General features: G+C 37.9%; 1 protein-coding gene across 1 annotated transcript in view; it reads left to right on the forward strand.

Moving 5' to 3' along the window:
• The window catches only part of LAMA2 (laminin subunit alpha 2), a 677,618-nt gene that overhangs the window by 157,002 nt on the left and 506,935 nt on the right, over positions 1 to 13,681 (forward strand). Inside the window, exons 2-3 of the mRNA XM_052645506.1 lie at positions 845 to 1,015; positions 7,500 to 7,612. Of these exons, the coding sequence (XP_052501466.1) occupies positions 845 to 1,015; positions 7,500 to 7,612 (284 nt within the window). The remainder of the gene's footprint in view (positions 1 to 844; positions 1,016 to 7,499; positions 7,613 to 13,681) is intronic.

Raw genomic sequence — 13,681 nt, forward strand, 5'->3', positions numbered from 1 at the left:
GTCCATACTCATATAATATTCCCTCTGCCTGGCATGTTTGTTTTTTTTCCCTTCATTTTCTATACCAAATACATTTCTATTTTTTCTCCAAGATACAGTTCAGGATCACTTCCCACAGTAAGCCCATCTTAATGGTATTTTCATGCTCAAATCTTTTATGGTATCTGGTGTAGTGTGTGCTCAACATATATTTTATGAAATAATAATTTTACAGCTAGATGCAAAACTGGAGTAGGAAATGGCAAGCCTCTCTAGTATTCTTGCCTAGGGAATCCCATGGACAGAGAAGCCTGGCAGGCTACAGTCCATGCAATCGCAAATGAGTCAGACACGACTGAGCTACTAAAGCAAAATCAACAGACGTAAAGTAGTGATGAAAGACAGAAGAGAAACCTTGTTTATTTAATCACATATTATTTACTAGCATAGAGAACTTAGTGTATAAAGGTAGATAGAGTATGTTCTGGGATGAGCTAATTATTTTAAAAATTGTAACCTGACAAATTTCACAAAACAGCTGAAATGCAGGATGGAAATTTCAGTAAGACTTGTGCCAATAACATGAGCAGACTTTTTAAAAGTGTGTTTTAGAGACAGGACTTTCTAATTAAGTAGTAAAGGTTAAAAATTAAGAAGATAGTTTTAGAATTCATATTTAAGACCCAGAAAAAAATGCTAGTTTGATAACACATGCTATTTATGTAGTATACTTAATTAAGTCAGATATTTAATTATCACTGATTATTCTATTTTCATTTAATGATTTGGAAAGCATCCTATCTTAATTTCATTTTAAAATGCAATAAAATCATCCCACACACCTTCATTTGTTCATCTTTTTCAGGTTTATTCCCTGCTGTCCTGAACCTTGCTTCCAATGCCCTCATCACCACAAATGCAACATGTGGAGAGAAAGGACCTGAAATGTATTGCAAATTGGTAGAACATGTCCCTGGGCAGCCGGTGAGGAACCCTCAATGTCGGATCTGCAATCAAAACAGCAGCAATCCATACCGTATGTATTTAGGATTAACTTGTATGGACTTGGGTGGAAGATATCACTGAGAATGTTGAGACCAAAGTGCATTAAAGTCAAAGGGCTTGTCTTCTCAATTTCTAGATCTTTTCTTCCACTGTGAGCTTTACAGCCCTTCTCTGTCTCTTGACAAACATTAGAATTCCCTACGTGTAGTGTTTATGGTGCTTGCGGAGAGTTTTCTAGCTGAAGACCTGTGGCAGTCATTGAGTTTACTGCCTGTGGAAAAGTATCTGAGGGTGTGGTTATTAATAAAGGCTTTAGTAGGTTAGTAGTCACTATGTCCAGGTACTGTACTAGGAATAGCAGGAGTAAGATGTGGTCTCTGGCTCAGTTGAAGAAGTGGCAAGAAGCAGATTATTGCTGTAGAGTGTGGTAGGCATCAAGGAAAGAATCAGCATAGGGGCTTCAGGGAGAAGGAGAAGAGTCACGGATTCAGTCCTGGTATAGCTGGAGGCTTGCCAGAAGGGCATCTGAACTGAGATCCAAGGGCAAATATGAGCTGAGAATATAAAGAGGTGACAGAGGGAAGAGAAGGAACACCAGGAGGAGGGGCTCAGAATAAGATAGAAAACATACTTGCTGGGAGAACTACAAGTAGTTAGAAATGGTTGCAAATTAAAGTGTCAGAGGGCTGGAACAAGTCTGTATGCTTAAATACCACAGGAATAGTGTTTTAAGGAGAAGTGTCATACAAAGCTCTCTTGGTTGGCCTCTAGAAACCACACTCATATCTCAGACTCATTCATGCATTTATTCGACAAGCATTTGAAGACAGGCTCCTGGTAATGCATTGTTGTGAAGCAGAGTGTTGAATCATACATAGCCCTTGACTTAAAGACTTAGGAACGGAAATAGGGGAGACGAAAAAGTAAACTGAGTGCTAAGGGAACACCTAGGGATTCCTGGGGAAAAAATGACCCATATGCTTAGAAAATAAGGGTTAGTAAGATGAAAACGGGAAAATTAATATATATATATATATATATAAAAGCATACAGAAATTTGAAGATAGGAAACATCATGATATATTCAGAGAACTATAAGAAATTAGGTTCACTAAGTAAAGAATTTATATGGATAAGGGGAAAATGGTGTGAGATAATTCTAGACATGGGAGTTGATTTGTAGACATACATTGAGAAATCATCAAATATTGGAGATATTAATGCAGTGAATACTTACTATCAGTGAGGCAAATTACAGTACAGTTACAGTTTTACAATTGTATTATTTAAAAAATTAGTTTTTCCTCTCTTTTGGTTTAAAGTTGAGATGCTTATAAAGTGAAAAAGCTTTTTCTCAGAATTTATATTTTTTAACTTGAAAGAAAGCTGGGAGGTACCCTGCATTCTTTCTTGAAGCTGGTTAAAGGGAAGATTGCATAGTCCTGTCTCTATTATACAGTTTAGAGATGCTGAAAACTTTAATATTGTTATGTTTGAAGAACTGGGACTTTTGTGAATACGATTGCTGGTCTTATATATCGCAGAATGTTTTCAAAAAACAGTTAAGAAACCAAAGATGCCAAGCTTCAGAAACCTTTCTTACCTTTTAAATGACTCTCATTATTTTATAAGATGTAGATTGTTATTGGTATAGGAGGGGGAATATTAGAACACGTCCTATCTATTTGCTATTCTTATATAGAATAGTATGGGCCAAAGCTGAGGTCAGAGTAAGGGGAGACATCAGGACAAGAAAATTGAGGTAAAGGCTAGAAAATAAATGAATTGATGGACTATGAACTGTAGGTTCATTAGGGAAGAAGATGAAGCTTCATGGGAAGAAAATTGCCTTTGGTGCAAGAATCGGTGGCCTTGATTTCATTGAATGTGAGAAAGCCCAGAGACATGAAATGATTGGGAGGGGATTATAGGGGTGGTTGAGGGTGTTTTGAGGATGGGTCAGGCAGAGAGAGAGAGTTAAAGTTTGTAAAATCATACATATGTGTATTTGTGTGTGTGCATATATACATGCATGTGTATATATGTAGGACTATCTAAACATGTATGTATATAAGTATATACATATATACTTATATATATATGTATATAAGTATATACATATATACTTATATATATATGTATATAAGTATTTATAGTTCCTGTAGAATGTTAGGATAAACAGCATTTGGGTATAAAGGGCAATTTAACAAATATTCAGGGGAGTAAACTCAGGTCTATACCTTAGGGTACATGTCATTAATGATACAGAATTTTGAAGAAAGAAAACATCAGTGGGACCTGAGGTAGCAAAAGAGTTCCAAGAAGGTTGTCAGACTCAGAAAGGGTTTAAAAACCTGAATTAGAGGGAAAGGCATTCCAGAAAAGGAGAAACTGAAGGAAATGTGTATACAGATACAGATGGAAGGAAGGTACAAAGATTTAGGTAGACCATAATTGAGTAGACATTTTGTTAGGAAAATGAGTGAGATGTATTCACCAAGTTAAGTCCTTGCGTGAATGTCACTCTGCTCTTCAGAGTTCCATATTCAGGGTCTCTTGTTTCTCAATGGACGACATCTATATTTTCGCAAGACAAAGAGTGAATAATTGTTTTAGCAAAGCAAGACAAATATGAGTTACATTTCCCATTTCCCATTTTATTTACTTGTGGTAAGTTTTTAAAACTTACTACTACTACTACTAAGTCACTTCAGTTGTGTCCGACTCTATGCGACCCCATAGACGGCAGCCCACCAGGCTCCCCCGTCCCTGAGATTCTCCAGGCAAGAACACTGGAGTGGGTTGCCATTTCCCTCTCCAATGCGTGAAAATGAAAAGTGAAAGTGAAGTTGCTCAGTCGTGTCTGACTCTTAGCGACCTCATGGACTGCAGCCCACCAGGCTCCTCCACCCATGGGATTTTCCAGGCAAGAGTACTGGAGTGGGGTGCCATTGCCTTCTCCATTTTAAAACTTATCACATCCTAAATCTACTTCATGTGACTAATTTTGAATGAAGTGTAATGCTTCATTACATTTCAAAATAATGGTTTTGAAATCAGAAATTTAGAAAGAATCATACACCACAAGAATAAAAAAAAAATTAGCAGTAATCCACATGGATATAGTTTAGTAAAAGTTGGAGCAACAGATGATAAAATTCCACAAACTGACTGAACAGCTAGAATGAATCTGGAAGGTCTGTACTTAATTACCACACAAAGAAAGGGAAATTTGAACCTCCTGGCTATTAATGGATTGTGCTTTCCAATTAAAATAGCAGTTTGAAAGTTTTACTTCATCAACAATTCCCTTGCCAATTTTCAGTTGCAGTTAGCCTTTGGATTGACTTGAGAAACTATGAGAATGTTAGAAGTTTCTATCTCTTTTTAAATAAGGGAAATATGCCAACAATTAATCAGTACTTGCAAATTAATTATGATTAAGCTTTCACAATAGGGATTATGGTTAATTGTTGATTCATCTCCCAGTCTTCCTTTTCATGACTAATTTTCATATCAATTTAACCTGAGGTGGTAGATTTCAAAATTTCCAATTAGATAGCTCCTCTCACAATTACCTACAAGCCACAAGTGTGATTTGGAAATGTGATTGTGTGCATATTTTTCTATCACATGTTAAACCCACAATCTGGAAAGAAGGTTTTGGAGGATATTTAAGGAACATATGCTGTGATATTTATTTTTGTTCAGAAGCAATGCAAGTAATATTTCATTATGGTTCTGATTACTAAATGTGCCGATTTCAGCACCCACTCATACCACCAAGGGCATTTATTTGATATTTGGTTATCTTCAGGTATTTGTTGTTATTATAAAGACCTAACACTTTCCCTGTCTTCAGCAGAATAAGTTAACTAGTGCTAAATTATTAAATTTATTCAGCAATTTCGGTTTTCATTAATGAGATAAGGTCTCTCATCTCAGTGGACTGCTATTATAATAAGACGTGGTAGAAAACAAAGTCCATCAAGCTGTTCATTTGAATTAAATAATTTGCCAATATAAATAGATTATTTTTGTCTTGTCCTGTAAAGTCATATTACCATAAGTAAATCAAAGATAAAAACCTTTTATTTTCAGTTAAAGAAGTTATAGCAGACTATGTTAATAAAATTAATATATAAAAAAAATGTTCACAGTCTGAAAATGGCAAATTTAATAAATATTCTGTTTTTTTATACATTTTTTGAAAGATGGTTTTATTTTACCCTCAGATTTCTTTTGCATTGAGGCCTGATTGGTTTTCATTTTAAAAATTTTTATTAAATATAATTTATCCCCAGTAAAGATTCAGAATCCTGCATATTTTGAACAGATACATAATTCATTCTATGTATATGCTTCAGTATTTCTTGGAGAATTCAGTGTACAAAAGAGCCTGGTGGGCTACAGTCCTTGGGGTTGCAAAGAGTCAGATACAGCTAAGTGACTTTCACTTTTCACATATACATAATAATGGTTAGAATATTAATGACTATAATGTTCTTCTCGTGGTTCTGTGAGTTGACATTCCCATCCAAAATATTTTTACGTCCATGGCAAAATGAGAAAATGAGAACAAAATTCCAATTTTTTAATGAAGATAAAATGAATACCTGTTGAATAATTTTCTTTCATTTTAATATTATGACTTTTTAAACTTTTGTTGTTTTTAAACATCCTCCATTTTATGAAACAAGTGATGATATCTTAAATAGCCGTAGTAGCAACACTAGTCTGGATGCTACTATTACTTGGAGAAATAAAGAACTGTAACTCTGATTTGAGTTATACCACCAATTGTACTATAACTCCACAATTGGTATATATTTTGGAGTCATATCAATTCCACAAATCTCTTTCACATATATATTTTTTTAACTTTTTCTGAAAGTTAAGATTTTGGAAACTTGTACCATGAATAGAGTTTTATTATCCTCACTTCAATAATGACACAGAGTTTAAGTGACTTGTCCATGGGCAGTTAAATGCTAAATGGTGGATCCAGGTGGACTATCCAGCTTCTCATTCTCCAGAACTTCATGATTCAAATCTTACGTGCTTTCATCTCTAATATCTTTAAAACACCTGGCTATATTACTGCATTATGTCCACAGATTGAGAGTCCATGATTGTTACTCATAGTGATATGGTTTGTTCATTATTTGAAATAGTCCTTCAATTTGCAAAAAAGATTATGTTCTAATAAAAGAATATTCTTAAGCCATTCATTTGAAACAGCCTTCCAAAGGATTAATGTTATAAAAGTTCTCAGGACTGACGCTCCAAATAATTAATCCATATTTACCAGAGAGTAACAGGGAAGCTAACCTCTTCCCGTTTACATTTCTGCACGCAAATAGGCTGACTTCCAAGTGGGATGTTAGGGAGTTAAGAACTCTTACTGCAGCCCTGGGAATAGAAATAGGAACATCCTCAACAGCCTTTCACTCCTGCCTCCTCACCCGTTCCTGAGCTGGGTCAGATTAGGAGCAGAACTTGTATTACTTGGGAAATAAGTAGCACAGATAACAGACAAGAATGAATGACTGCAAACCAAAAAGGAACAAGAATTTTGGCATTCCAGAGGCAGTGGTTGCTGTTGCGAGATGCATGGAACTAAGTGGGAGAAGCAAGGAATCCGTGAGTTTTGAGGATTATAAGAAGGAAGGAACTGTAAGAACGGACTGTCAAGGGGGGTGGCAACAATTATCCACACCTCCTCTTTTCTGTCTCCAGTCTTGCTTTACTTCGCACAATAGGTCCTGTTCTCATCTGTTTGGAGTAAAGGCCAGGGAAGACCCATGCTTTATTGGTAGGATGGAGGTTCATGTGCCGTCCTATCCTTGTCTTTATTGTCCAGAACCCCACTGTTAGTGATTATGGGGATGAATGGGTATCATCCTGAATGGAAGATTTGGAGTATCTTTCATTTTATTTTTAAATAATGGTTTAAATACAAAGTTGGCAGATTGAGGACTGACTGCAAAAAGCCTCATAAGATGGATTTGACAGCATTTTATATTAAAACCAGATACACATTGAATTGCCCAAGCCTTGGTAATAATGTATGTGTCAGAAGGGCAAATCTTCAAGTACCTTTCAACCACAATTCAGGATTTTATGTTTCTGTTCACAAAGTTGATGGCATACTAGAGCCACCTCAAACAGTAGAGTTTTTGCTTCTGTGAATGACTGACACATCAATTAGATTTCAATATTATTTTTTCACACTTAATTTCTGTAGTTATCTTTAAAGTTGCCCATTTTAGTTGATAGCCAGAGTGCTGAACAGCATCTTCTCATATAGTTTAAGTATTTAACCATTTCATACTACCTTGCAGAGTGCTGTGAAAAAGTCTACATTAAGCCAGTTGCTCTCTGTTTCTATTATTTTAATGTTTGACATTCATATGGTGATAGTTTTAACTTAGTTTTGCTTTTTGCTTGTAAAAACAGCTATAAATTCTTTATATGATCTTTTCTTCTTTCATATGTTGCTGCTGATTCAATAGAGAGGCACCCGATTACAAATGCTATTGATGGCAAGAACACTTGGTGGCAGAGTCCCAGTATTAAGAATGGAATTGAATACCATTATGTTACAATTACGCTGGATTTACAGCAGGTATAGTGCCTCTTTTTATTTATTGATTTTATCATTTTCTTCTTTGAAATTGTATTTGCATTTACTATTTTGTATACTTACTAGTTCTTGAGTGAAAGGATACTCTTTTATTACCCTCCATTATTTTCTTGACACAGTGACAAAAGGACTTATTCATTTAGTATATTGTTATTTAAAAATATTTGGCATTTATTTCTAAAGCACAATTAAAATGAATTCACACGAGGAATTTAAAACTGAATTAGGACCTGACTAATTAACCCTCTAACTAATGAGGATTAATGATAAGAATATTGATCAACAAAATTTCACAAAAAATATAATAGTACCATTTAAATTTTATTTTTGTTGATCACACCACATGTCTTGTAGAATCTTAGTTCCCCAACCAGGGATGAAATCTGCACCTTCAGCAATGAAAGTGTGGAGTCCTAACCACTGGACCACCAGGGAATTCTCATGTTTTAACTTTTAAACTAATAGAGTGCTGCTACTCTGTTCATGGTGTATATACTAAAAGGTTCTTGGATAACAAGGCTCTTGAGTAAATTGCCTCTCTTTACTGAGAGTTAAACAAGCTGTGACAGTTGATTCTTAACTTAAACTTGGGCCAGTAAATGAGGTAACAAGCATTGTAGATGTATAAAAGTTGATGTTGGAGTTTGTGTGTTTGTGGCACACAGGTCTAGGTGCCTTCTATGCTTAATTTCTTTCTCCTTTCTGTTCACCATATTCAGCTCAGGTTGAAATGTTTAGTCAAAAGTAACCATAAGCCCAAATTGTCTAGGGTTGCAAATAGGATGGAAACTGAAAGAATATTCCCATAATTTACTGTTATTCCAAATACAAATTTTCTTTGATTGACTGAAGGCTGAGACTGGAGATATTGAGCCTAGAAGGCTTCTTTAAGTCAGCCTATTCCTCCCTCACTCTCTGCAGTCAGCACAGGAAAGACTCTCAGCCAGTCCTCCCTGACACTGTGGACGCAGAGCAGCAGAGGAGTTTGGGGTTAGTGGAGAAGATGTAGTTAAAATAGCTAATGACAGACACTGTACACTGTAGAGGTTGTGTTTTCACGTGTGGTCACAGTGGAGGAATGCACCAGCCAATGGGAGTTAGTTACGTTCTCAGGAGGCCACATGGGCACCAGGCATCTCCCTAATGGATGCTGTTTGTCATCAATGGGAGTACAGACTGTCCCCCTTAGGTTCAGGGCCCATTATGGCCAGGGTCCCCAGATCCAAGAATTGCAAAGAGCTATTTGGTGGGCCTCAAGGCAGACACTCTTTCCACCTATCTGGAACTCATTATGACCTGAGCAGCAGGGTAGTGGCAGGGACTCAGAACTGTAGCAATTGCCCACAGGTGTGGATTTATTTCTACTCATCGTGCTAAGTTGTTTCAGTTGTATCAGACTCTGCAACCCCATGGACTATAGCCCTCCGGGCTTCTCTGTCCTTGGGATTCTCCAGGCAAGAATAAGGGAGTGGGTTGCCATGCCCTCCTCAAGGGGATCTTCTTGCATCACAGGTGGGTTCTTTACCTCTAGCGCCATCTGGGAAGCCCTTGCTCATTTTCTACTCATATGGGCAACTGAATAGCAGCTTCGAGTCAATAGTATTTGTCAGGAAGTTTCAGAGTACAATCAGGGAAGGCAGGCAAACTACTACACTGATGAATTATGCTTTAGTGAAATCTTGTACATGAATTCCCTTAAAATCCTAGGGTCAAAACGGCCTTCATCCCTCTCTGGATAAAGACAGCTTCATCCTTTGCCAGTCACAGCAGTCGTCCCCTGTCATATGGTCACTATAAGTTGCAGTCTAACTTTCCAGTCAGTAATGAGTCTGCTGTCTATTGTCTTGGTTCATCTCCTGGGATAGAGAATCGATAAATAGTGATGTTTCATTGCTCAGGTTTACTCTCCACCTATGCTTTTAGATCACACATGGAGCAAGACACTCAACTATTAATATAATTTGTTCAGATCATGTATACTATTCTTTGAGCTCAACCACAGCAGTGTTAACAGGCAGAGCTCATTTGATAGTGATTCATTTTATTGTGTTTTGCAGGTATTGCATTTTTTTTTAAATTGGAGGATTGTGACAACTCTGTGGCCAACAAGTCTCTTGGCACCATTTTCCCAACTGTCTCTGCTCACTTCATGTCTCTGTGTCATATTTTGGTAATTCTTACAGTATTTCAAACTTTTTCATTATTATTATATTTGATATGTGATCTGTGACCGGTGAGCTTTGATGTTGCTATTACAACTTTTTTTTTTTTTTTCTGATGAGTAGAAAATGAGTAAGGGCTTCCCAGATGGCCCTAGTGGTAAAGAACCCACCTGCAGTGAGCTTGTTTAGATGAGGTGTCCTGCACAGGGTGGTTAGGTGCTGCCAGATCTTTTATTCAAGTGGTTTCCTTTCTGTGAGTTCTCACTGTTTGATACTCCTTAGGGTTAGTTCTCTGGTAGTCTAGGGTCTTGGAGTCAGCGCTCCCACTCCAAAGGCTCAGGGCTTGATCTCACAAAGGATTTTTTCTCCCTCTTGCAACATGATTGTAAGAGTCAGCTGTGGCTTTCCTCTGCATCGTCTTCATTCTGTGACCCAGGTGGAGGAAGAAATACCCTTGCATTCCTGACTTGTGCCAAGTTAAGACTGCCGCCCAGCTGATGAGACTTCTCATTCAGTGTCCTTTCCTCCATTCCATTTCCCCAAATGTGGCTGCTTATAAAGGTGTTTACGAAGTGGCTGGCACTCTGCCTGAGCCAGACGTGGAGGCCTGGGCTCTGGTACCCTAGGGCAGGGGATATGAAGGTGAAGGAAGCTGGCAGCCTTCCTTCCATGGAACTCACCCTAGGTATGGTGGCAACAGAAGGAATGCTTGCTACCCTAGAAGCAGAGAGTATGACAGAGCCTCTGACACGCTCATGACACAGTGGTAAGAGGCCTTGTGTTCCAGGTGCCAAAGCCACAGCTCCCCAAAGATGCCAACCTGGTGCTGCAAGTAGTGGGGAGAAACCTCTTCACCCAGACCCTGTGAGATGAGCCGGGTCAGGTGGGAGGGAGAGGACCAGCAAGGTCTATTACAACTTCTGGGGGTCCATGAACCATGGACCTATATAAGAAGATGAATTTAGTAACTGTTGCATGTGTTTTGAGTGCTCACTAGTCGGTCATTTCCTCATCTTTCTTCCTCTCTTTGGGCCTTTTTATTGCCTGAGACATGCAACATTGAAATTACTAACCCTGCAGTTAATAACCTTGCAATAGCTTCTGAGTGTTCAAATGAAAGGAACAGTTGCATATCTCTCACTTTATGATCAAAAACTAGAATTAAATAAGCTTAGTGAGAAAGGCATGTCAAAAGCCAAGATAGGCAGAAGGCTAGTCCTCTTGCAACAGTTGGTCAAGTTTTGAATGCAAAGGAAAAGTTCTTAAAGGAAACTAAAAGTGCCACTGCAATGAATACATAAATGATTAGGAAGCAAGGTAGCATTATTGCTGACCTGTGAACATTTTATTGATATTGACAGGAGATCAAACTAGCTATAGCCTTCCCTTAACCCAAAGCCTAATCCAGAGCTAGGCCGTCAGTTTAGTTCAGTTCAGTCACTCTGTCGTGTCTGACTCTTTGCAACCCCATGAGTTGCACCACACCAGGCCTCCCTGTCCATCACCAACTCCCAGAGTTTACCCAAACTCATGTCCATCGAGTTGGTGATGCCATCCAGCCATCTCATCCTCTGTCGTCCCCTTCTCCTCCTGCCCCCAACCCCTCCCAGCGTCAGGATCTTTTCCAATGAGTCAACTCTTAGCATCAAGTGGCCAAAGTATTGGAGTTTCAGCTTCAGCATCAGTCCTTCCAATGAACTCACAGGACTGATCTCCTTTAGGATGGACTGGTTGGAGTCTTCTTGCAGTCCAAGGGACTCTCAAAGTCTTCTCCAACACCGCCCTAGCTCTGTTCAATTGTGCAGAGGCTGAGAGAGGTGAGGAAGCTGCAGAACAAAACTGTGAAGCCAGTAGAGAATGATTTATGAGGTTTAAAGAAAGAAGGCATCCCATAACATATAAGTGTCAAGTAAAGCAGCAAGTGCTGATGTAGATGAGATGCAAGCTGCAGCAAGTTATGCAGAGGATAATCATGAAAATGGGGACAACAGATTTTCAATAATCTTCTATTGAAAGAAGATGCCATCTAGGACTTTTATAGCTAGAGACAAGAAGTCAGTACATGGCTTTAAAATCTTTAAAGGACAGGCGACTTTCTCTTAGCCTGTAAGGGCTAATGTAGCCAGTGACTTGAAGGTAAGGCCAATGCCCATTTACAAATTCCAGAAATCCCAGGGCCCATGTGAATCATGCATCTGTTAATACTATACCTGTGCTGTATAAACTGAACAACACAGCCTAGATGATCACAAGCTGTTTTCAAGATGGTTTACTGAATATTTTAAGCCTACTGTTGAGAACTATTGCTCAAAAAAAAAAAAAAAAAAAAAAGATTCTTTCATAATATTACTGTTCATTGACATCACATCTAGTCACCCAAGAGCTCTGACAGAGATCTACAGTAAGATTTATGTGGTTTTCATGCTCGCTAACACAAGATCCATTATGCAGTCCATGGATCAAGGAATCATTTCAACTCCTCTGTATTATTATTTAAGAAATATATTTTGTAAGACTACAGCTGTCATAGATAGTGATTCTTCTGATGGATCAGGGCAAAATAAATTGAAAATTTTTGGAAAGGATTCAACATGCTAGATGGCATTAAGAAATTAGTGATGCCTAGGAAGAGCTCAAAATATCAACATTGATAGGAGTTTGGAAAAAGTTGATTTTAACCCTAGTGGATGACTTGGAGTAGTTCAAGACTTTACTAGAGAAAGTAACTACAGATGAGGTGGAAATAGCAAGAGAACTGGAATTAGAACTGGAGCTTGAGATAATGACTGAATTCCTGCAACCTCATGATTAACAGATGGGGAGTTGCTTCTTATGGATGACCAAGGAAACTGGTTCCCTGACATGGAATCTACTCCTGGTGACAATGTCATAAGGAGTGTTGACATGACAAAAGAACGAATTAGAATATTACATATCTTAGTTGACAAAGTAGCAGCAGTGTTTGAAAGGATTGACTCCAATTTTGAAAGCATCTGGGTGAAATGCTATAAAATAGCATTGCATGCTACAGAGAAATTGTTCATGAAAGGAAGAGTAAATCAATGCAGCAATGTTGTCTTATTTTAGGAAATTGCCACAACCACCCAACCTTTAGCAACCACTACCTTGATATTCAGCAGCCATTAATTCCAATCGAGACTCAATACCAGCAAAAAGATGGTGACTCACTGAAGGATCAGCTATATTTGGCATATTTTAGCAATAAAGTATTTTAAAATTGAGATATGATATTTTGTTTTTTTTAAGACACAGTACTGTTGCTCCCTTAATAGGCTTCAGTATAATGTAAACTTTTATATGCACTGGGAAACCAAAAAAATTCATATGACTCACTTTATTGAGATATTCACATTATTGCAGTGGTCTGGAATTGAACCTGCAGCATCTCCAAAGTATGTCTGTATTTGTTATTAAAAATAGCAGCATTTTTCCTTCTGATTCATAACTGAATGATGCAATCATGAGTTTTTACTAAATCATTTTTATTCAACATACTGATCATTATTCTGCAGGTCAAAGTGTGCATCTGAAAACCCAGTTTTTTCAGTAAAGTTATTGATATTTTCCCATTTTCTTTGCATCTCCCCTCATACATCCCCACATGTTATCTCAAGAGGTATTGTGGACGTGTTTTCCTGTTCTCTCATTTACCTCTTTCGTTTAATGGCCTTAAGTTGAGTGAATACTCAGACATCTTTTATGGTTCAGTCTTCAAAACAAGTGGCAGAAATATGTTCATAAGATTGATTTAGCTGTCTGAAATACACCTAGTGGAAGTGGTATAGAGATGTGTCCCCATATGGCCTCATAACCCAAGATGGCGCCCACCCATGTCCTTATTCACCTCAGCCCTTCTTACCGCCTATAA

Source organism: Budorcas taxicolor, chromosome 9 (assembly GCF_023091745.1).
Source record: "Budorcas taxicolor isolate Tak-1 chromosome 9, Takin1.1, whole genome shotgun sequence".
Classification (NCBI taxonomy): Eukaryota; Metazoa; Chordata; class Mammalia; order Artiodactyla; family Bovidae; genus Budorcas; species Budorcas taxicolor.